Source organism: Lynx rufus, unplaced genomic scaffold, assembly GCF_022079265.1.
Source record: "Lynx rufus isolate CCGP_SWC_20201006 ecotype Redwood Valley unplaced genomic scaffold, mLynRuf1.p SCAF_21, whole genome shotgun sequence".
In the NCBI taxonomy this organism is placed as follows: Eukaryota; Metazoa; Chordata; class Mammalia; order Carnivora; family Felidae; genus Lynx; species Lynx rufus.
In genome coordinates this window covers 1,658,853-1,685,071 of record NW_025814836.1, presented here as the reverse complement: position 1 = coordinate 1,685,071, position 26,219 = coordinate 1,658,853, and the positions used below count along the sequence as shown (strand labels likewise).

The following is a 26,219-nucleotide window of genomic DNA, read 5'->3' as shown; positions in this document are numbered from 1 at the left end:
TGTTGAGGGTCTTTTGTGGCTCTCTGTGAATGTTAGGATTTTCCTTTATTTCTGTGAAAAATGCCATTGACATTTTGATAGGAATGGCATTGAAGCTATAGATGGCTTTGGATATACTAATTGCTCCAATCCATGAACACCTAATATATTTATTTACATATATTTGTGTCTTCAATTTCTTTCATCACTATCTCATCGTTTTTAGTGTACTCCTTGGCTTAAATTTATTTATAAGTATTTTATTGTCTTTGATGCTATTATAACTGAGATTGTTTTCTTTATTTCTTCTTTGAATATTTTATTGTTAGTATATATAAATGTAACTCATTCTTGAGTGTTGATTTTATATGCTGCAACTTAACTGAATTAATTTATTAGCTTTGATAGTTTTTTTTTTTGGTGGATTCTTTAGGATTTCGTATATCTAAGATTATATTACATTGCAAGCAGACAATATTACTTCTTTCTTTACAATTTGGAAGCTTTTTATTTCTTTTTCTTGCCTAACTGCCCTGGCTAAGACTTCCCACTATATTGAATAGAAATGGTGGGAGTGGACACAGATGTTTTGTTTCTAATCTTAGAGGAAAGCTTTCAACCTTTTACTATTGGGTGTTAATGTTAACTTTTCCTTGTTATGTGTGGCCTTTTTTATGTTGAGCTCCATTTCTTTGATAACTAAATTTTTGAGAATTTTTATTATGAAAAGATGTTGCATTTTGTCAAATGCTCTTTCTGCATCTATTCAGATGATTGTGATTTTTATCTTTTATTCTAGTAATGTGGTGTATCACATTTATTGATTTGCATCTGTTGAAACATCCTTCCATCTCAGGCATGAATCGTACTTGATCATGGTATATTATTATTTCAATGTGTGTTGAATTTGGTGCTATTATTTTGTTGATAATATTTGCATCTATACACATTGGGAATAGAAGCCTGTAGGTTTCTTGTAGTGTCCTTATCCAGCTTTGAAATCATAGTAATGCTGGTTTTCTAAAATTAGTTTAGGAGTATTCCTTTCTCTTCATTTTTGTGGAAGGGTTTCACAAGGATTAGTGTTAATTCATTTGTAAATGTTTGATCGAATTCACCATGGAAGCCATTCAATAATTTTCTTTGTTGAGAGATTTTTTCATTGCTGATCCATTCTCCTTACTCATTATTGGTCTTTTCAGATTTTTTCTTTCTTCATGGTTCAATCTTGGAAGGTACGTTTCTAGAAATTTATCAATTTCTTCTAGCTTATCCAGTTTGTTGGAATATAATTGTTCATACTAGTCTCTTAATGTTTTGTATTAATGTAGTATCAGTTGCAATCTCAGGTGTTTCATTTCTAATTTTATTTATCTGGGGCATCTCTTTTTTTTTCTTTTTCTTTTCTTAGTCTAGCTAAAGATTTGTCAATTTGCTTTATTTTTAAACAAATAGCTTAGTTTCACAGATTTTCTATTGTCTTTCTGGTCTCTATTTCATTTACATGAATTTATCTTTGTTATTTTCTTCCTCCTGATAACTCTGGGCTGTTTGATCTTCTTTTCTCAGTTCTTTGAGATGTAAAAGTTAATTTGGTTATTTGAGATCTTTCTTTTTTCTTAACATAGACATTTGTCACTATAAAATTCCATCTTAGAACTGGCTTCACTATGTCCTATGGGTTTTGGTATGTTATGTTTTCATTTTTATTTGTTTCAAAAATTGTTTTTATTTCTGTTTGATTTCTTCTTTGACTCACTGGTTGTTCAGAAACATGGTGTTTAATTCTCACATGTTTGCAAATTGTCCCATGTTTTTTGTTTTTGTTTTTTTCCTATTGCTGACTTGTAGTTTCATACTATTGTAAAAAAAAAAAAAAAAGAGTTGGTATGATTTTGATCTTTTTAAATTTGTTAAGACTTGCTTTGTGACCTAATATATGATCTGTCTTGGAAAATGTTCTCCGTGCACTTCATTTTTTTTTTTTTTAATTTTTTTTTCAACGTTTATTTATTTTTGGGACAGAGAGAGACAGAGCATGAACGGGGGAGGGGCAGAGAGAGAAGGAGACACAGAATCGGAAACAGGCTCCAGGCTCTGAGCCATCAGCCCAGAGCCTGACGCGGGGCTCGAACTCACAGACCGTGAGATCGTGACCTGGCTGAAGTCGGACGCTCAACCGACTGCGCCACCCAGGCGCCCCTCTCCGTGCACTTCAAAAGAATGTGTATCGCTGCTGCTGTTGGATGGAATGTCCTGAATATGTCTGTTAGGTCCATTTCATCTTAGATATAGTTGAAATCCAACATTTCCTTATTGAGTCTCCATCTGAATTATCTCCTCATTGTTGCAAGTGGGGTATTGAAGCCCCCTACTATGTACTGTTGTCTGTTTCTGTCTTATTTGGTTAGTAATTGCTTATTATATTTGGGTGTTCAATGTTGGGTGTTTTTATATTTACAATTATGACATCCTCTTCAGTCTTTTTTATTCTTCTTTTATTCTTTTTTAACTGAATAATTTCAAAATCCTGTTCTATTTTACAGATTCTTTCTTTTTCTTTTTCAAGTCTGCTGTTGATGATTTCTATTGCCTTTTTTCTTTTTCTTTTTTTTTTTTAACTTCTTTCATTTTATCCTTCAGCTCCAGAATTTCTGTTTGGTTCTTTTCTGTAATTTATATCTCTTTGTTAAAATTCTAATTTTGTGTGTGTGTGTGTGTCTTGTTTTCTTGATTTCATTAAATTGTTGTTCTGGTTGTTTTGTAGTTCAATGAGCTTCCTTAAAATAGCTCTTTTGAATTATTTCTTCGGTAAATCATAGATCTTGGTGTTTGGGGTTGGTTTTTGCAAAATTATTGTGTTCTTTATTGGGATCATGTTTCCTTAATTTTTTTATATTTCTTGAAGTCTTGCACTGTTGTCTTTGCATTTGAAGTAGCACTCACTTCCTCCAGTCTTTATGTGCTGACTTTGGGAGAGAAATAGCTTCCATCAGCCTGAGGGATTCTGAGTCTTTCTCAGACTTTTTCCATGGGTATGTCTGCTCCCTCTTGTAGCGTAATATTTAAATTTATATGCTTTCTCACAATCCTGAAAAGCCATAGTGGGTGCTCACAGCCTCTCTTTTTCATTACCTAGAGCTGTGCTGAGTCCTCAAGTGTGTAGTTTCTCCCAGGCCCACAGATTTGAGCCAGCTTTCTGTATGTGCTCACTAGCCATTTGCTAAAGATTGCCATTACCACCACTGAGAATGCACATAGGGAACCAGCCACTGTTGGGGAAAGGAGTGGCATACAGAGCACTAGAGGTACCTGTTGGCCAGTTAGGGAGGTCCAGAGATGAGGTTTCCCAGCCACTTGCAGGCATACCTCCTGATGGAGTCCATGAGATTGTTAGTATAATCTGTGTCCCTTTATTATATCCCATTCCAATCCCTGGCTGCTATTCTCTCAGTGCTTACCACCCTCCAGGCATGCAGCGCAGGACTCAGCACTCTGTGTGAGAGGAGAGAGAAATGGACCTCATTAGCACTATCCCACACAGCTGGAGAAGTCAGGTACTCACACTTTCTCACTTTCCCTGTGGGAGAAATCACAGACCAAGAAGATCTCTCTTGGAACTGAGCTGTGCTACTTTGGGGGTGGGTGATATGACTAAAGTCAAACTGTTTCTCTTTCCCTCTTCAATGTGTCCAGTCTTGGATTTTTTTTTTTTTTCTCTAGCAGTGTGCTTCAACATCTCTGTTTGACTCCTGGACTTCCACAAAGGCCTCTCATCTGTGGGTAAACGTCTAAATCAGTGTTCTTCAGAGACTCCCAGATAGTGACCAACAGGGGCTGGAGATAGTTCATAAGCCATTTCTTGGTCCACAGCTGGATGGAGTTCTGTATGCCTATTACCTAATGCATAGTAGGTGTTACTTTTCATGAGTCCCTTGGCAGATGGTGCTAGCAACAGAACAAAAGACAAGTGTGGCTATGGATGAGTTCTGAATCAAACAGAGCTGTTTTTAGGTTCGATGAGTCAGTTGCCTTGGTAAAAGTCTGTTTTTTTCAAAATGGCTGTCTTCATTCTTGAATAGCACCAGGATTTCACAGTCTCCTACCTGGATCCCACAACTCCCACAAAGACACAAAGGTGGCTGGATGCCAAATGAGTGTTGTTGAGAGCGAATATGTTTGAGGAACATCTTATTTGGCCATCTTGTTGATGTTACTCCCCCTTAATTTTTCATTTCTGTCTAACAGATTACCACAAATTCAGTGACTTAAAACAAAATGTTCATTTATAATTCAACAGTTTATGTGAGTAAAAAGCAATGGATTTGCCTTAGCTGTGTCCTCTATTTAAGCTGTCATAGCTTACAATTGGGGTATTCTCATCTGGAGGCTTGACTAAGGAAGAATCTACTTCTAAACTTATTAGGTTGTTGGCAGCATTTATTATTTGTAGCCATAGAGCTACAAGACTAAAAGAAGAATCTCTCTTCAGGAAAGTCCCAGTCCTTCAAAGTGTTTTCACCTGATTGAGTCATGCCCATCCACAGTTTCTCTTTGGATTTGCTTGAAATCAACAGATCTCAATATCCATTCACCTGTACTATATAAAGTAATCTGATCAAGGAAGTCAGAGGTTACATTCTATTGGCTAAAACAAAATCACAGGTTCTTCCCACACTCAAACTGAGAGAAATGTACAAATGTGTGATTAATTTGAGGTCATTTTAGGGTGGGTCTTCCAGTTTTAATGATTAAGATAGTATGGTAATTGTGCAGGAATTGACATGCAGAAACAGATCCATACATATCTGGATGCATGAATAAAACAGATCCATACTTATAAGGATATGTGAGGTGGCACTGAAGATGAATGAGGGTAGCAACAAATGATATTATGACAACTGATCATGGAATTTAAAATTTTCAATTTGAAGAACGATCAGCTAATATAAAAATAAAAATAAAACTTGTAGACAAAAACAGTACAATATATGATCTTAGGTTAGGAAACAGATTCTCAAGGATAAGACAACAGCACTAACAATAAAATAAAAGCTTGATAAATTTAATTCCTTAAAATCAAGAATTTATTTTCATGTACGAATGTCAAAAGCAAAAGAATCAGGTAACTTTTCCCAGGGCAAACTTGAAGATTAAAATGGAGAAGATTAGGCTTCTTTTATACATAACATTGCTTGCTGATTACCACACCTTAGCTGACTTTTAAGAGGTATTAGCTTAGGATATTTTGAAAGGAGACCAAGAGAAAATACCACTGTAAGGCAGAGAGAAGGCAAGGCCATCAGAAGGAGAGTAAGTCTGGAGAAATAACAATGATATTTAAAAGAGATTCAAAGGAAGTTTTGTTGCCTAAAGAGAAATAAATAAATAAATAAGGTTATCTATGACATGGAATAAGTACTGATTTATAATAGTTCTCTCTGGGAACAATGCTGGGGTAAATTATGGAAGATGTGGCTAGTCTTCAGCCTTGAAGGAACTTTCTGCATGTTATTAATCTTTGTACTTCCAAATTCATAAAACATAGTATTAGCTTAATAAATGTTTGTTTCTTAAATGTGTATTGACTGCCTACTCTGTGCCATTGTGCTAAAAAGTAGTACTACACATGCTGTCTCAAAAAGTAATCAATGATTTCATATATTTTTCCTTACATTGGCTCAGGGAAAGAAAGTCACAAAAATGAACTATTGGCAAAAAGAGCCATTTTTTTTTTCTTTTAAATCCACTGGGCCCAAGATGACTTTTTACCTTGATGGATCAGAGAAGTTTCTCATTCTCTCCCCAACTATTTCTATGCCATTTTTCCCCCAGAAAGTGGGCACCAGGCACATTCCAGGGTAGACTATGGAGATCTCTGTGGTTGCTAGATCCTTATTATTGCCATAAGAGTCAACCAAGACTCCAGGTACCTTTGTTTGAAAAGAATTGATCACAGAAAATCAAAACCATTCTGGTCCAGTTTGTAAACTGCATTAGGAAAGCTGCACATTGATCATGGTGCATGATTAAACATCACAGAGAGGGAAAGAAAGCTTCCAAGGAGCATGAGGCAGGACCTGAGACTTCACACCCAAGTTGGAGTAGACCGGGTCCATGGGTGTATGTGAGTGTCTATGTATGTGGATGTATATGTGTGGATATATGTACACTTGCAGAAAGGGAGCAGATAGAAGGAACAACATCATTCTTCAATTAAGAACCCTAAAACTAATGACAAATATAATTTACTCATGTACTTGACCTATCTGAGAAACTTTTCAGCCACTTATTTACAGATATAGGGAAGGGCTTTCACCTCCTCTGAGGACATATTATACCTCAGGCCTACATAAACCAATTAAGTGTGTACAGAAATATGTGATGTAACTAGAAATTAGGATCCCATGGCCTTTTCCTTCCAATTTAGGATGAGTGGTATAATGGCTATGTGTTGGTCTTCTTGTGAGGGGCAGTGGGCCTAGAACCCACAATTCCTCCTGCTTCTCTTCCCCAGCTATTTGTATCCTATGGAAGCTGGAAATTTGGAACCATGAAGTTCCCTGGAACTGCATTTTGGAGTATGTCCCAAAACCTCACCAAGAGCCAATTAACTTATAGACTCAGGCTCCAGAATGAGTCCCTGACATTCCATCTCACTTTCATACCTGATGGTGGGACATTCAGCAGATCTCTGAGTTAGTCAAAGGTATATGTTGAGTCCATTTACCTTAGGTATATATAGAGTCCATTTACCTTAAGTTGGGGGAAAGCAGAGAGATTTGCTAAAATGAATTGTGTATCTGCTCTGGAATTGTCCCTCTTTATCTTTCTCTCAGGAACCTACAATGGTGGCTGAAGAAACTATTCAACTGTTTGGATATTCCATTGGGGCTATGTTCATAACTACTAGAGTGATTTATTATGTTTGTTTTTTCTGTCTACTGTTTGTTTTCTCTTGGTTTTTAACTGAAATTTTATGTAAAGGTTAAAAGTTATTTCAATATTGCACATAATTCAACAATATTTCCCCAGGAAATTATGTAATTTGGCATTCATATTAGAAATATATCTTTGTATCCTTTGATTGCTTCAGGTTAATCATTCTGATTCCTTTGCATTGAAATGCTAATTTGCTTAAAATTTTAAATGTTTCTCAGAAAATGATCTCAACATTGATGTTTCTATCAACCATCCTGAATATTGCTACAACAGAACACTACAAAAAGAATTCTAATTATTGAAAGGCAGTTTTTATATGGGCTCAATATAGTCTCCTTGTCAATCTTTTAAACTAAAAATGGAAATTTCATTATGATCTTTTCAATAAATAAACACTAATCAATTGTTTATCATTAAGTAACACTGGTTAAAAAAAATGATATATTCTATAACCCAACCAGTTTTTTGGTCTGGAAAAATATACTAGTAATTATAGAAATGAATGAATAACAGTTGTCAGGAGAGGCTCAGTGAGGACTTCGTGGTGAACTAAATGATTTCTAAGCTGAGATTTGAAGGTGAATGGAACTACTGGGATGCAGGGGAAAAGAAAAGAAGAGCATCCTAGGTAGATGAGAAGAAACTTAGTGACCCATGGAGAAAAATCTTGGTATGTCTGAGGACCTGGGGAGAATCTGATTTCCAGAGTGCAGAGACTATAGGGAAACGAGTATTGCATGCAGAATAGTAGAGACCATACTAAAGTCATGACATTAATGAAAAGGTAGCAAGATGATGGTGAAGGATTATAAGGAAGGGGATATAATGATATTTGTGTTTTATAATTATCCTTTTGATGGTAGGACATAGAATGGTCTGGAGTGGAAAAGGACTGGTTGTTAGGAGATAGGCCAGGGACTATGAGAGAATCTGGTACTTGCGGGGAAAGGAATTGAGAGCAATGCAGGAATTGAATAAGGGAAAAGAAGTGACAGGTGGTTTCTGGACTTGTGCCTTGAATAGAGAGAAGGACCTGGCTTAGATGAGAGAACAGCCTGGTGTGGGGGATATGATAGTTCAGGTCTGGACACTGAATTTCAGGTGCTGAAAGACAATCCAGTATGTTGAAGAATGAAAGTCAAATGGGAAGAGGGGGATAGACATCCTCTCAGCAGGAGGTTATGCAGAAAAGATACAAAATAAAGATGATTTTGGAATAAAATGTCTCATGTATTAAGCATGCAACTTCTCCTTATCCACCAGGAATCTTATGGAATCTCTAGTAACAACTATTTTCCTCCCAACTCTCTTATGGTGTAGCTTTGCTGTAGTAGGAGGAAGCAAAGTCATAAAATGATTTCTTCTTTTTGTTTTCTGGGTTGGCACAGCCTAACTGCTGGAGTCATGAAAGGATAACATCAACCTAAAAATATCGAGTAAAACATAAAGTACAAGATTGATAAGCTAAAATTATGCTATAAAAATAGAAATATAAAATTGTTACACAAATTTATGTATGAAAGCTTATGTATAGCTCTGTTACTATTGAAAAAAACAAAATGACTATGGATCTATTTGAGGATGGATTTTGCTATGTTACTGTTGCAGGATTTTTTTTTTTTTTTTTTTAACCACAATACCCGGATCTGTTTTCTCGCTGCTTTGAAGAATTAAGACGTGGACACAAAATGAGCAGCAGGCAAAAGTTTATTAGAATATAAGATTAGAAAGTAAGAATAGTAGGAAAGCTCTCTTTACAGAAAGGAGACATTCAAAAGTGAATGCCTGCGACACTAGGCAAGTGTCCTTGCTTTAAAAGGTTTTGGTTAGCCCTCCCCTCCCCTTCCCTTTCCCCTTGTTCCTTCTCAGGTTCTGCCCTTACCCTCTGGATGACTCTGGGTGCTGGGTTGTCCATTCTGGATTGGCTCATTTCCATTAAAAGCAGTGGGGGGCGGGGGTGTCTATGGCCACACCTAGGTCTTTCCTTAAATTCCTAAGGGAAACCTGAGAGGGAGTAGGTGGGGTCTGTTACATTCTTAAGAGGAGCTTTATGCCTGGGGGCTTTTCCTGTGGTCAGACACTCCCAGAATTTTTCCAAATACGTGTTTTTCCCTAACCGGGGGCCTCAGGTCCTCATCTTTCACTCTGCCTACTGAATCCTATCTTCTTCTGTCATATTACCCCTGATTTTAAACACGCAACACACAGATGGACTCAAGCAATAATAGCTCGTTATGTAATAATATGTCAAAGAATAGATGCGCATGTCTGTCTCCTCTATCAATTAATATGTTTATTTGTGTGTCTTTTCCGGTGACCAGTAAAATGCCTTGAAAGCCATAGATAAAATAAAGTTTATAAAAATTAAGTTTAAGAACACCAGCATTTTGACCTTTTTTCACAACTTACTACTGTAGTTGTATATTTTTATCCAAGTCATATATTTAACAAAATTATTGCCCCTGAATTATTTTTTAACCAAAGAAAGTTGTTTTACTTTTTGACAATACTTTATTACAGGTGATTATGTTGTCATGACTATATATTTTGAATTGAGTAGAAGAATGGGATACTTCACTATTCAAACATACATTCCCTGTATACTGACTGTGGTTTTATCCTGGGTGTCATTTTGGATCAAAAAAGATGCTACACCAGCAAGAACAGCATTAGGTGAGTTAAAAAACAAACAAACAAACAAACAAAAGACAAAAAACTCTTCCACCATTTTGTATAATATTAACACAGAAGTATTCATAAAAATACTTCCAGTGAAAAAGACTTTAGTCAAATGTACTTGGATTGCTTTAAATAGTCAAGTTAGACTCTTCTTTCTGACAATAGAATTCTATGTGTGCCACTTAAAATCAGTTGGGGTTGGGAATTCAGAACAAATCAATTGCATCATTGATACTCTAAGGATGATGTCAATCATAAAAATGTAGTCATGCCCTGTGAATCTGTCATGCTGAAAATCTCATTACATCAGTGTACGGACACACAACTTTTCATGCACTTTTGAAGACTGAAGACACGATATCATTAAATAGTCTCTCAATAACAGAAGATATTGTCTATAGCAACTTTACCATCAAACAAGAAAGTGATCATTCTTTTCAGCTATAATCTACACACTAAATCTCAAAGTCTTCATGAATTTTCCTCTGACCCCCCCCAAAAAAAGGCCTCTTAATAAAACATTAAATTTCAGTGGTTTTAGAATTGTGTAACATTTTATATCAATTTTTCTTTATGACAGGAATATTACCTAACTTTCAATATTTTGACCTGTGAAAACAGGTAATATATATTAAATATATAGTTGTTTTCCCAGAAAAATGTCTTTCAGAAAAAAGAGGGAGCTGCCCCAATTTTAAAATCCTTGCAAAATCTCTCACATTACCTGTTGCTTTTTCTGTATTCATTTTATTCTGTTTGTTCAACAACAAAGTACTGGTTGAGCAAAAAAAAAAAAAACAAAAAAAAAAACAAAAAAAAACAAAAAACTAACCTGTAATATCTGTTGCCAATGTTAGTTTTGCATAGTTCTAGAAAATGCATAATAAAATTGGTAAATCACCCAGCAAAGTTACAACACAAATTTAGTAATTGTTCTTGGGGTTATGACCTCACAATTACAAGTGCCAGGTAAGCATGACTTTAAAAATCAGCTTCAAAACAATATAATATGTAGTATTGGTTGCACAACTTGAGACTATGAAAGTCCTGTCAAAGAGTTACCACTATGGCATTAAGGGGCTAGAGATACTAGAAATACATAATGCTGGAAGATAAGATAATATATTTACACTCCAGAAGAGTGAAGAAATGTCATTAACACCAGAATATTTAGTAGAGACACCAGAAAGACTGTGCTTAAAACTAAAGGGGCACTTGTAGGGCTGCTTTGAATAAAGTTTAAATCAAGCCATGAGAAGATCAAGGAGAACAATTAGTAAATTAACTATCTGCCAAAAGAAAGCATTTAACATGCTTTTATTTTTTTTTTTTAATTTTTTTCAACGTTTATTTATTTTTGGGACAGAGAGAGACAGAGCATGAACAGGGGAGGGGCAGAGATAGAGGGAGACACAGAGTCGGAAACAGGCTCCAGGCTCTGAGCCATCAGCCCAGAGCCCGACGTGGGGCTCCAATTCACGGACCGCGAGATCGTGACCTGGCTGAAGTCGGACGCTTAACCGACTGCGCCACCCAGGCGCCCCTTAACATGCTTTTAAAAAGGATAGCATACTTCATAATCTTTGTAAGGTATCATCCACAAGATTGAGTATATAATAAAAAATTACTAGACATTCTTAGAAGCAGGAAAATGTGACTCATGATCAAGAAAAAAAAGTCAATATAAAAAGACAACTCTGATTTTGAGTTAGCAGACATGGGCTTTAAAGCAGCTATTTTAACAATGTTAAAGGACTTAGAGGAAAATGTAATGTTAGTGAATGAACAGATGGATAATCTCAGCAAATAAAGTATATTAAAAAGTAAATTCTAGAATGAAATGTATAATAGTTGAATTGAAAAATTCATTAAATGGGCTTAAGAGCAGATTCAAGAGAGCAGAAAAAAAGTTCAGGCATAATTGAAGACCATCATACAAAATTTAGCTAATCTGAAGAAGACAGGGATAAAAGCTTTTAAAACATAAATCCCAGTGGTCTGTTGGACAATATGAAGATGTATAACATAGCTGTAACTGATGTTACAGAATGAGATAAAATAAAATAAGATAAAAATTTTTGAAGAAATGAAGTTAAAAATCCCCAAATTTAATGAAAAAATTCCTACCTAGATATTCTGTAGGCATAACATGGTCACCATATTTTTTTTAAGTTAAATTGGATATTCATTACAAAATCCTTTTTTGTATAAAAATACACCTGCCATCAGTGTAGACTTTTCAAGTTTACACAGCATTTTTTAAAATATTTATTTATTTTTGAGAGAGAGAGAGCACAAGTAGGGGAGGGGCAGAGAGAGATCGGGGGACAGAGGATCCCAGGCACACTCTGTGCTGACAGCAGAGAGCCAGATGAAGGGCTCAAACTCATGAACCATGAGATCATGACCTGAGCCAAAGTCAGATGCTTAACCAACCTGACTGAGCCCCCCAGGTGCCCCAGTTTACACACCATTTTTACATGAAGCATGGCAACTTTCTCACCTACAGTAAGGAGGCATTCCATTTTCACCGTACCGATTAAAGAAACAGATTCAAAGAAAGTAAGTGACTTTACATGACCAAATGCTGAGAAGGCTGAGAGTAAGACAGGGGGCTTTGACTTCTAGGTCAATATCTTTTACACATGGTTAACTTGTCCACCCTGTGCTGTTAGCCTCATCCTCCAAATGGCCCTGGCTACCCTCCCTGAGGAAGTAAGGGAGGCATTCACTACACAGGAGCTATGATGCTACAGTAAAGGTGGGAACTAATGTGCATTTATCTATCATGTCTACCTAATCACTGAGTATTACTGCCTGGCAGATATTTTATAGTACTCTCAGCCACACAGGTAGTGAGTGTTAATGTCCATATTCCTGTGATTCCAGGATCCATGTCACTAGCCTGCGTGTCCAACAGCTCTAGCAGGTTCTGATTTCTCAGGAGCTCATCTAGGGTAGAATTAGCCTTAACTTGTTTTGCATAATAATTATCCAGTCATTTCATTCTTTTTCATGTTTCATAGCCTTCATCCTCTTTTCATTTCTTTTTCCTTTTATACCATCCATCACATGGGTGTCTCTTTTCTAAATCTTTTCCACAGTCTCTGAATCTTTAGAATTGACTCACTAAGTATTGAAATAGTCAAAGTCAGACCAACACTAAGTATTATGAATTAACTAATTGATCAATGAATCAACGCATTCCATTCGAATGCCTAAAATGTGTTAGGCACAATTCTTGCTGACAGGTACGCAAAGATGAGCAAGATACAGTTTTGCTTGTAATGATCACACAATTTATTCAGGGAGCTAGACATGCAAAAACCATAAAGACATATGCAATTATCTATGCTAATGTAGAAATGAGGTACATAGAAGGCACAAGGTAGTGCAGATTCATATTATCAACTCTGAGGTGCATGCAATAGGACCTCAGAAAGAGTGGTACTTCATCTTGGTCTTAAAGAAGGGTGGGAGTTCACAAATTGCATAAAGAAAAAGCAAGAAAGGAAATGGTTTATTTGGCAAAAGAATAGTGTGAGATGTGGAACAGAGAAAATGTCTGGGGGACTGCAAACTGTATCACTTAAAAAATATTTAAAAGAGAAAATATGAGACAATTTGAGAATTTCTGAATAAATTGAAAGATGTTGACTTAATTCAGGTAGTTTAATGTTTTTGTGAAGACTATGGTAAAAGCTCTATGGAAATGTTGTTTGCAAAATTGCATAGACATTAAAAATAAAGTATTATTACATTTATCCAATGTCAACGAGGATTTACCTAAAAATAAAACACTGTTGGAGTGGAGGAATTTTGTGTGGTTCCTTTTACAACTTGATAACTATCCCCTGTACAGGCATCACCACAGTGCTGACCATGACCACGCTTAGCACCATTGCCAGGAATTCCTTGCCCCGTGTGTCCTATGTGACAGCCATGGACCTCTTTGTGACTGTTTGCTTCTTATTTGTCTTTGCTGCTCTGATGGAGTATGCCACCCTCAACTACTATTCAAGTTGTAGAAAACCAACTACCACTAAGAAGAAAACATCGGTAAGTTCCAGTAGCAAAGATTTTCTGGAAAGGTAGGGGAAGGATAGTTTGCAATAAATGATCCTTATTCCTAAGGATCTTCTACACTGTTATATAAATAGCTAATTCAACAAGACATTAAAAAAAGACAAATATTCTGAAGAGATGAATATAACCATAAAGTACCTCTTCAACTTTACCTACCAGTGACATGGATTGATGTAATCACACATGAATGATTTCTCTTAACTAAGGTGATCTGTAATGCAGATTTCCACAGAAGTTTTCTAATTGTTTTTTTCTGGTTTTCTTGTAGTTATTGCATCCAGATTCCTCAAGGTGGATTCATGAGCGAATAAGCCTACAAGCCCCCTCCGTATGTATAGCATTGAAGGTGCAAATATTTCTGAGAACTCTTCTAAATTAAGATTGAATATGTTATTGTTTATGTATGCATATATTGAAGAACAATGAGTGTTGCACATACTCCTTTCAAAAGTGTGTATACTTTTTTTTAAATATCCAACTTAGAAAATTTGGAAAATGAACAAAATAATCATAATCCTTCTACCCAGGGATCAGCATATACATACATATTTCTGCTTTGTAACTCAAAAATATGTTATGAATAAGTTTCTGCATTATAATATTATTTTATAGGATCATTTTAATGATTGAATTATATGCAATGATTGACGCACAGATAGTCGTGGCTGGAAACGGGGCTAATACACACCATTTCACTTTTATATATATTCTTATCATTGCAGTTTTGTATATACCTGTGACTATTAATATAATTTCCTATAAGCAAAATGGCTGGGTCAGAAGAGTTGCTTGGCTCCATTAGCAGTGTGGGACACCCACCTCCCAGAACTCTCCTTGCATTAGGTTTGATAGACAAACAGAAAAATGGCTCCTGCAAAATGTTCCTTTATCATTTCTTTGATTACTGACAAAGTTGAATATATTTCACTTGTTTATTTTTTTACTCGCATTTCTATTACTGTGAATTGCTTTTTATGTCTTCTTTTATGTAAGTTTTTTATATAACATTTATAACTTATTTATGTCTTAACTTTTTTAAAGTTAAAAGTAACTATCTGCCAGTTACTTATATCATATATTATGTATATTATATTTTATATAACATAAAATTTATATACTCACATACAGAATAATTAAGCATATTAATATGTTTTTTAAGTAGTTTTATTCCAGTTTTATGGCCATGTTGTCACTGTCGTTTCTTGTGCTTTTCTCCACATGTATTAAGTCTCCTGTTGCCAAATCTATCAGTCTTTCCTTTTGTGGTCTCTGCCTCTTGTGTCCTCTTTGGGAAGGTCCTCCCTACCCTCAGAATGATCTAACTCCCGTCACTCTCTTTTGAGCACTTACTCTGACCCTATGTTGTAAGTGCTTTCATGTGTGAGTTCATGTAACCTCACCCATTCTACTAACAAGGAAGCTGAAATATGGAGAAATTAAGCCCTATAAATATTGATGAAGGTTCAACAATTTATAATATTATTAAATTTAATTAGTAATGCATCTGAATTTTAAGTATATGGCTTGAAGTAAGAATTTAACTTTTGAAAAATAGAGAAATGTCTTAAAATTACTGATGTGAGTAATCATATAACAAAAATTTATATATAACTACTTGTATTCCTTTATACTAATTACACTGAATGCTTTATGCCCACCTATATACCATACGTGGTTTTCTAACTGCTGATCAGTAATTTATGTTTAGTGCCTTTCAACATGTTTTTTAAAAGTGACTGCTTGGTTATCTATACTCTGAAAGTGTATCATTTTAGTTCTGACAGAGGTGAGTGCTGAAGCCACTTTTATAGCTGTGGGAAGCCACAGAGAACTACAGATTTGCCAGCAAATGCTTCCAAATAGCAACAGACTGAAAAGTAATGGAAAGGGTTGGGAATGGGGATGCTGTAAACAAAGACAAGTCAGAACACATATCGTGAGGCCTAGAAACCACATTATCACACACAGCCAGGGAGCTGGGAGTGGAAGAAGAAATATTGACACCTTTCATATACAAAAGATATTGCCAAAAAAAAGAATCTTTTACATAGCAAATAATAATAATAATAATAAATTTTCACAAAATCAGAATTGTTTTCTTTTGTTTTTAAGAGGAAAAGTGTAATGACCTTGAAGAAAGTACATAGAAAAACAACTCAGAGAGAAAGGGCTCCAGGCCAGGTGAGAAGACACAGAGAGATCTTAAACAAAAGTTCATAAAATAGCCAAAGAAAAAGGGAATTTTTCAGGGTGCCTGGGTGGTCCAGCCCATTAAGCCTCTGCCTTTGGCTCAGGTCATGGTCTCATGGTTCCTGAACTCAAATCCTGTGTCAGGCTGTTTGCGAACAGTGCAGAGCCTGCTTGGGATTGTTTCTCTCTCTCTGCCTCTACCCTGCTTGTGCTCTCTCTCTCTCTCTCTCTCCCTCAAAATAAATAAACAATTTTTTTTAGAAAAAAGGGAATTTTCAAACTTTTCATGAAAATTGTCAATGTATTCAATTCTATGTTGAAAGATCCACAGGGTTAGGCTAGTTAAGGGACCCTCTATCACCAACATCTGCAGAGATGATCAGTCTCTGAGCAATGAGGGAGAGGAGGCAGGCCCCACTAACACTCATGCATGCACTTTGGGTCAAGCTGTTCGAACATCTCTGTGCCTCAGTTTCCTAACCTGTAAAATGCAAAGCTAACCACTTCATATGTGCAGTAGAACTTGCCACCCAGGAAGCACAGGTTTCCAGGGAAGTCAAGGGACTGCATCATACATGCAGGCAAAGCAGGAGTGAGTCAGGCTGTAGGTGACCTTGGAGATGCATTAATTAAAATCTCCATTTTGAGCCCAGTTTGAAATTTTTATGATAAGTGAGAGATATACATTTTAAAAAGTATGTAAGCAGTTTAACATATGGCTGTTAATAATATCTTCAGTAATAGAATAATAATATCTTCAATATTATAAGATGCAATTAATTTTATTCCATATTTATTTACTTATTTATTAAAAGCCCTCAATTATTAGATTAGGTTTATTTATGTTTCAGTAATCATGAGTTTTTAGTTTGTTAAATGAAGAAGTGAATAGGGTTTCCTTGCCTCCAGAAACCCGGCTGCTTATTTGCCTGTAGCTCCTTGATCACCCTTTAGATCTCTAAGGAGCTGTCCCCACCCTTTCAGAGACTTCTGATGCCCATTCTGAGTCAACATCTTCCTTTGGGCCTGTCCTGCCAGTGTTGGCCATGCTTCTCATCTGTATGTCACTACACAGGGACAAAGTGTTGATGAAATGAAAGGATGAATATCTGGCTGAACACTGTCAAAACACATATGCAATTACTTTAAAAAGGCAGATTTGGGGCGCCTGGGTGGCGCAGTCGGTTAAGCGTCCGACTTCAGCCAAGTCACGATCTCGCGGTCCGTGAGTTCGAGCCCCGCGTCGGGCTCTGGGTTGATGGCTCAGAGCCTGGAGCCTGTTTCCGATTCTGTGTCTCCCTCTCTCTCTGCCCCTCCCCCATTCATGCTCTGTCTCTCTGTGTCCCAAAAATAAATAAACGTTGAAAAAAAAATTTTTAAAAAAAGGCAGATTTTTCCAATTGAATCTTTCCAAAAAGATACAGATTCCTCAAATGCACTGAAGTACAGAAGGAATCAACTTTTTGTTTTTCTGCAACCACCCCCCCCCGCCCCCACGGATTTTTATACCCACTCAGGTTTAAGAACTATTAACCTTGAGGAGATGTGTCCACAGTAGAGCCTATGGAACAACAAAGCTTTCATTTCTATCATTGCCCAAAGGTGTGGAAGAAGGTAGAAGGTTCTCCATGATGCTCCTGACTGGTCATTGGTATGTGTGGAGTAGGCAATGCTTAGTGAACATGTGGTCTGGGATGTCTCACTTTGGGTTGGACCTCACACACAAATACTTCTGAATTAAAAAGATGCCCCAAAGCTTACCAATAGGGACACTGAGTGCTATACGCTTTTACCTGCTTTTCTCTGGTTTTCGGCTCCACATAGCTATGAGCATATTCAATCAAACTAAAATCCAGAAGTAGAAGAAAAGATGTACACTATTTCCTTGTAACAATAGTTTTGGGTAAAAATACAGTTGACCCTTAAAAATATAGTTGAACCTTGAATAATGCAGGGATTAAGGGTGCTGCCCTTTCTCCCCCCTACACACACAGTCAAAAATGTGTATATAACTTTTGACTCTCCAACAACTCAACTACTAATAGCCTATCATTGAGTGGAAGCCTTACCGATAACATAAATAGTTGATTAACATATATTTTGTATGTTATATGTACTATATACTATATGCTTACATTGATGTAAACTAGAGGAAAAAAGATTAAGAAAATCATAAGGAAAATAAAATACACTAACAGTACTGGACTTGTATTCATTGAAAAAAATTTGCATATTAGTGGACTTGCACAATTGAAATCCATGTTGTTAAAGGATCAGCTGCATAAGAGGTATTCACGATGCTTTCTAATGAATTTTGGAAGGTCTCTCTCCCCAAGCAAGCAACAACAGATCTAGCCAGTCAGCTGAGAACTGGGTTTGTGTGTTCACCTCTCCCTTGATTTCAGCTTTCACTACTTCCATTGGCACACTTCAGTCCCTCAGTTCAACCAGCACAAATAAAACTAAAGCAGAAAGGCAACTATAATCCTTAATACTCTCACATTATTCAGTCAAATTTAGAAATATAACCTCTTAACAGACTTCAATTTAATACGTAATTCATAGTTATCTGGAAGAGCTCAAACAAGTGCCTGAGGAATTGGCAAGTCTATATGAAGACATTTCTCAAGGTTAAGAGTGATTCATCTCATTTATGAGTGAACGTAAGTCACCCCCTCTCCTATACAGGCCCTACACTGACTTTTCCACATCAGGAAGAGAGCTTGGGAAATAGAAAATAAAACATTCCAATTGTACACATTTTTGGTTATTTCTCTATATGCGACAAATGGTGTCTGGCCACCACACACTGAAAGCTCATTTTTTACCTTAATTACATTGAACAAGAAGATTCTGCCATCAGTCTTATAATACCATATTTTTACTACTTACTAATTAGGGAAAAACAAATTTATCTCTCCACATTTCAATATATGTAGTGCTTAATATTTGGGGATTATATACAATATGTACATATTTACTCCAAATCAACAGAAAAGTAGGCAGAACAGAGACTTGAAATGGTTAATACATATCTGAAAATGTGCTCAGCTTCCCTCACCAGCAATTTGAGATATGCAACTTTTGAAAGCTGCATTGTACTTTTTTTGCATTGGATTTTCAAATATTTAATTTGCAGACTGAACTCTAAAAGACTGAAATGTCCAGTTCAGGGATGGGGGATGTGTGGGAATAGGCATGGCATTATCCTCCTTATTTGGTGGACAGATATAACATGCACCTATTGCTAGATTTATCTCAGGCTGTTCTTATTGCATTCATGATGATTCTTGTGTTGTTCTTATTGCCTACAGAACTATTCTCTCCTTGACGTGAGGCCACCACCACCTGCAATGATCACTTTAAACAATTCTGTGTACTGGCAGGAATTTGAAGATACCTGCGTCTATGAGTGTCTGGATGGCAAAGACTGTCAGAGCTTCTTCTGCTGCTATGAAGAATGCAAATCCGGATCTTGGAAAAAAGGGCGTATTCACATAGACATTTTGGAGCTGGACTCATATTCTCGGGTCTTTTTCCCTACATCATTCCTGCTCTTCAACTTGGTCTATTGGGTTGGATACCTGTATCTCTAAATATTTCTGTGGTGATGAGTAAAGAGCACTAGATTTCACTCTTTACTTTCACTGTCCCCAGACCAGTAGTGACCAATTGGAGTAGGAAGGAAAAACACTGCTCAGTTTATCTGAAGTTATACATTACCTTTGAGCAGCACCGGAGTACCTGGCAACCATTTCTATTATGCATTTCACACTCACACACATGCGTGCGCACACACACATTAATTGAGTTTTAAAGTGATATTCTTGCTAATCCCTTATTGAATCTGTAAGTTGGTGATGTTTACGAATGGTTTTTGGATATTGGAAACAGTTGCCAATTGTCGTTGCAAGGAAATCTGTAAAACATGTAAGCAAATATCCGAGAAGCTCTCTTATGCCAAGACCCCTTCTATATCTTTCCTTAGCAACTCTTAGGAGCGCCAGTGCCCACATGTGTGGAGTCACTGCTTACTGGGACACACTCATGTTGACCTCATCCCCGTGTTCCTGGACAGTCTGAGTTCAAGTATGAACTGCAGTGAGTTTTGACCTGGTTTCCTCTCTTTGTGACCTCTTTTACTCTGGAACTATCATTGTTACCTAGAATTTCTTTATTTAATAATCTCACCCTAGGTTTAGGAAGGGTGTATATGCATTATCCACAAGTTTCCAGTTGAGAAAAAAATATGATTTGAAAAATTCTCATGTTGCTGAATTCAATGATGTTGATTATCTCTGAACATCAGAAGGTTCTTACTCTATTCCAAACTACTAAAAATAAGCAGTATTTTAACTTTGCGTTCTTGGATTAATTCAGTTGGAGTTCAACATTTTACCTTAAGAGTTGTGTTTTGTTAGACCAAAACACAACCCCAGAGTATGTATCTTTTGTACGTTATGCTATTACAGGTTCAATGATTATCTTCATCTTGCAAAGACAAGTATACAGCACTCATAAGCCCTTGTCGTGAAAATGTTTTCCAAAGTGTGAAAGAAATATAGATGGAATTTAAAATTTTCAGTTATAATTAACTTTCAAGTCAAATCAACTTTAGATGCAAAAAAAGGGCAATGGCTATCATCAATGATATATTTTGATGAACAAAATTATTTTATACTTTGAGATATGAATATGTAGCAAAATCCCAAAGAAACAATCCCCTGGAATTATTACTCTTTTGATATTTTTATAACACAAAACTAACTTGGTTCTTGATGTTAGTTCTTTGTTATAACTGGATACCAGTATGTAACTTCACAAGACTCTTCAGAAGCCTCCCACCATTGATAGGAAAAACAGTCCCACCAGTTCATTAATAATGCTTTGGCATTATTAAAATTTTGGTACTAAAATTTTTCTACCAGTATCTCTGTACTTCTCATCTTTCTCACCCATAAAATTGAATTAATTTTATTGGAAACCATAAAAATTTATTTTAATTATCTATTGTAAGTACAATTATTACTCAGAAAAAAGGTAAAATAATGCACAGAGAGAATATATAAAAGTGCTAATTTCACATAATTTACTGGATTAAGACCAGACATAAGGGGATGGGAGTGGAAGAAGCTAGAAAAGTAAAATATAAATCTGTTTATATTTATGAAACATCATTCATATCAAGTGAATGCAAATACATTGGTATGATCACCCAGCTTTCAAGGACTGAATCTATATAGTGTGAGACACCCAAGTCCTCAGCTTTTCTTCCTGTCATCTCCCTGACTTTGATTTAATAGTGGCTACATAGGCCACAAGCCAATTGGGTTCTATTTAGCAAATTCAATTTAAAACATAAAATAATATTTGTGGAGAAACAAGTTGAACCTATTGGCTTATATGAAATTTCTACTCTATTGAAGAATTTCACATACTAGCATCCTTGTTCTGTCTCTCATGCATAAACTACTCCCCCACACTTGGCAGTGGTGTCCTGGAGGCACCCTGACCAAAGGAATCCACCATATCCCACCAAAGCACTGAGTACCCATGGAAGGTGGTCCAAAGTCAGTCCTTTTCAAGCATAATTTTCATCTTTATGAATTTATAATATCTAACAATATGAAGAATTTCAACCTGTTATGTCTTAAAAGTAGTTATGGAGGGAGATGAATTTTCTAGTGAAATTCTTCTTGGAAGAGACATAACCTAAGAACACTTTTATAAGATAAATTTGCTCTACTTTTACCTTAAAAATTATATTGATGCCTCTTATTTCAAAGCTACTCAATATTTGGGTGTTGTTGGCAACTCATAAAATTATATGTGTAGGATATACTTACCAATAACCTATTTGCTGAATCCAACCATTCTCTTCCCCCTGATCTCAGCCATCCTGCTGATTTAAACACTAGTTCATGGTTCATTTCTCCATAAAGGAAAACTTTTATCTCAAGAGAGTCTAATAGATGTTCACTCACAAAGTATAAAATAGACTCCCTCCCATACAGCAATCTACCCACAATGGGTTCTGACTAAAAAGAACTCAAACATCCCCTCAGAACACACCAATGTCAGTTTCTCTGCAGGCTTGTCTGTTCAAGTTCTCTTATAAGTCTCAACTTCTGAGATAAGCCTTCAGTCCACAATACAAGAGATGGTATGTACCTCATGCAGGTACAGAGCTCAGGGGCTTGCTTATTAACTATGTAAGAGTTGACCTTTTGGAGGAGGGAAGAGGAGAAGCACAGGAAGAATGTGAAGGAAATGTATCTCTCTTAAATTGAGGGACTCTCCTTCACCAGTATGCTTGGTTAGTAGTGTATGTGTGAGGTGCATGGGTGTAAGGCTGTTCCACCCAGACCCAGCACCTGTAGAGCTCTGGCCAGCTTGCTTTGCATTTAGACTTGAGAAATATGTTTTGTGTTTTCATGGCAGCTGGTGGGGAAACTGTGTAAGTGGCTGGTATTCTAAAGGTGCTACTGTATTCCTCACTTTCAGAAATACTGTAAATTGCAGAGATGAGAGTTATGTATTTTGAAAAGGATTTCTAATTTCTTACCACTGTGGATCATACTTACAACTGTGACTGTCTCTCCTTTAAGCTTCATCCAAGCTGAGAGGGAGACAAAAGAAAAGGCATTCCACATCAATGAAATTAGAGAAAAAATTCCTCTTCAGAGCCTAGAAAGTTTCTGTTTCTACAAGGTCTCAACACCAGTGACCAGAGGAGAGATTCTCAGGTACTGGGCAGAGAAGGAAAATGTTACTATAAGTTACTTTTGACCCAGCCAATACTGCCCCCTTTTTACCCAACATATGCCTTAAAATAACACATAAAGCTTATATCATACACATCTCATAGATTTTCCATTTTCTGTAATCACATATATTCATGACAGGTTTTATTTATTGTTTATGGATGGATGGAGACAGGATTTTCTTTTGTGTGTGTGTGTGTGTGTGTGTGTGTGTGTGTGCCAAGCAGTCTTATCCTTAATTGTATAACAAATCAGGTAAGAAAATAGTTTTTGTCGATTCAGTTGAAAAAATGCTTGTCCTCCATGGCAAAGCATTTTCAGGCTACATAAGGGAAATTGGGGCCAATCTAAATTAGTGCTTCTGATGGGATGTGAGTGTCCACCCTTCACACTGAGTCTTTTTATCTGGCCATAGCTTGCTACAGTAAAAGTGTCTAGACATATTTTTTGCTTCTCTGCAAAATAGCATACTCTGCAAGCAAAGGTGGGTATTTCATAACCCCATTTTGCATTAACGTATACTTGCCACAACTAGGAAGCAATGGGGCACTCTATCTAAAGGGCTAGAAAAAAGACAAACAGAACCCCTTCTTCCTTGATTATTTTTTTATCTCAGCTGCCAAAAACTGAGAACTTTCTTTATTTTGCAAACTTGAAGAATTATAACTAGTTTCCAAGCATATACTTATCACTATATCAGATCAATGTTCTCAAGACACAAAGCACTTTGAATTCTCTCCATGATCTTACAAATATCTGCTTTTTCTGAGAATTTATAAACTATATAAATATGAAGTTTCAGACCCAATTTCTGTAAAAAAGAAAAGTTAATGAACGACTTTGGATAAACATAATCATATATAAATACACACTGGAATGTTCAGAACACTATTGTTTTTATAATATTCAGAAAGATGTCTGGAAATAAGGGGGGGGCAAACAGATTGTAAATACACTGCAAATGTTAAATTCATGACTTTCTGTTGAGTCTTCTTCAAATTGCCCCAAATTGAGGAAGTATGCAATCTGTGCCTATTTCTTCCTCTCAAACTTGCTTGTAGGAAACATTCAGGTTGACAAGGTTTAGAAGTATTTCTGCATTGTATAATCATATCCGAAGACCAAAATAAATAAATAAATAAATAAATAAATAAATAAATAACAGTTCAGGCTAAATGACAAATCCCTTCTTGTATTCCTTGTTTACTTAACCTTTTACTTTAGAAATAAGTTTCTATAATTAAAAGGAGAAAGCATGTACATGTTGAGATAACAGGATAATAATTCAGTCATTCATGTCTCTGGGAGGATAAAAACTTGCCTTCTTTAATGTTTGATAGTTTTGAAGACTAGAGACTAGACCATTTCCATTCCTCTTTTCAACTTTATTCTAATTACAAGTCAGCAATTCCAGGCTATAACCGGGTTTAGTTCTATTAAAATTAAAGAGAGGCTATTCCCTACTATTTTTCTTCAAAATGTCCTTTAGTTAAATGATGCTTTGCTTTTTAATGTTGTCAGTAAAATACCTTAATCCTCTTATTACTCTGCTCACATAAAAACCAAATTTTAGACTAGTTTAAATCAGTGCTAAAAAATTAGTTGAACAGCCACTAACAAGTGTTCAACGTTTTGAGCTAACCAAGTAGGTTTTTCAGATTGTATAATATAGGAACATGAGCTAGAAAATTTGGAAGACAAAACACACAAACATGAACACACATACACACTTGTGTACACACATGCATACACATGCATGTACACACACATGCACACACGCAAAACAAACACTGTTTGAATGCAACATTCAGGTAATTAAAGGAAATTTAAATTGTTCTGCTTGCATTATTCAGATAATGGCTTACTTTCACCACTTCGTTTTTCAAATTTGTAACCACAACAGTTTTCCCAGCCAAGTGGACTAGCTCCACAAAGTGAGGGTGATAGTGGTTCCTGCAGGGAAGGAAGGCTCTCCATGTCTGTTGAACAGTTTAAACTGAACAGATTGGAAACAATAGTGAAGACTGATTTCCAATAATGAAATCTCACAGATTGTCAAGGTAGCTGCCATAGTTTCTTCTTTTCTGATTATTTGGAATTTCTTCTTCATTTCTCCCACTAATCAGTTATTCACAAAAGGATTAAAATTCCTAATTTCCAAAAACAAAAAAAAGTAGAAGTCCTAACTCTCAGTCAGACTGATTTTTAGGAATAAATAATGATTGTTTTTATTTGTTTAGAATTTACTAAAATATACTTTTATCCTGTACTGTTCACATTTATGAGGAGGGATTTCAGTTTTGTCAACTGAGTGAAGGCACCCCAATACAGAGAACAATAGTTTAATCACTTTGATGGAGAGATCAGACCACCCCATCCTCTATCTAGCCCAGTCAACCCATCCACCATTCAGTTAAGCTGCCCCATTCATTTAGTCCATGCACTGGTTAGTGCAGGGTAGGTCTAGGATCTATAGAAAGAAGAGTAATAATAGAAATTTCATAATATTTGCTGATTAAAATTTCAAATTGTGAGCCACGTAGGGTAAGATATTAGAAGATAAACTATGCTGCATCATCATAACCATCATCATCATCACCATCATCATCATCATAACTATCACCATCATCACCATCATCATCATGACCATTATTATCATCTATATCCTTTTACATGTTCAATACCAGTCCTTAGCTATTGATCCACAACAAAGGTTTAATGTTTTTTTTTCCAAATCATAACAAAATTAGAACTTAAGAAGAAAATGGAAAATTTTAATTTTAGCTTAAATATTAGATATGCATATTATAGTTTAAAAACTTGTTTTTCTAAAACATTTCCATAACTTCTCTGTGTCCCTTCAGTCTTAGTCTGTCTACGCTGCTTCAATCAAATTTGAAATTATTCCTCAAGAGAACACTCCACCTACTTTTTCTTTATTGGTTGCTTCTGGGTTTTTTGTTTTTGTTTTGTTTTATCTCACGTGGCTTTGTTATTCTTTTTCATGAAGATAACATATGTATTGGCTATGAACTCTTTTCCCTAAAATGGATGCATCTTCAGACACCACAGATTTTCTTAGCCCAAAAGGACAATCAATATGCTTCTTAGTATACAATTTGGGTCTAGGCTTTTATTCCCCCTAATTTATCTTGAGATTTTTACTTTTAGATAGAAGTAGACACAGGCAAAATATATTGATTACATTTAGGTGTTTACTATTATATTATCTGTTTAGAATAACTGTATTAAGATATTGTAAAAGATACTTTCAATTATTCTTGACCTTCAAAATGACTAATTTTGTGCTAGTGAACAATGTTTACATGCATATATTTATAAAACTACATGATATGTTTTTCTTTACAAGCAGCTCCTGGACTGAGTGAAAGGGTCATTCCTCATGAGTGCATTTCCTATGGAAGATTCTAGAAAAGTAATAATTTTCAGGGATTGGGCCTGGGTTGTCTTGTAAGCAGCAAAGGGCCATCTTGTGTTTACATGCAGTGATGTGCGTATTTGTGTATGTATGTACAGTGGTAAAACTGGAACAACTTATTAACATGTGTATTACTCTAC

The 26,219-nt window shown here is 35.9% G+C and overlaps 1 protein-coding gene across 2 annotated transcripts in view; it reads left to right on the top strand.

The window, feature by feature from the left end:
• The window catches only part of GABRG3 (gamma-aminobutyric acid type A receptor subunit gamma3), a 748,263-nt gene extending 728,791 nt beyond the window's left edge, over positions 1–19,472 (top strand). The window contains exons 7-11 of one of the 2 annotated variants that reach the window (XM_047086711.1): positions 9,442–9,594; positions 13,463–13,659; positions 13,955–14,014; positions 15,799–15,867; positions 19,191–19,472. In XM_047086711.1, the coding sequence (XP_046942667.1) occupies positions 9,442–9,594; positions 13,463–13,659; positions 13,955–14,014; positions 15,799–15,867; positions 19,191–19,472 (761 nt within the window). The remainder of the gene's footprint in view (positions 1–9,441; positions 9,595–13,462; positions 13,660–13,954; positions 14,015–15,798; positions 15,868–19,190) is intronic. The other variant, XM_047086712.1, reaches the window with a different exon arrangement.
• Positions 19,473–26,219: the final 6,747 nt, after the last annotated feature.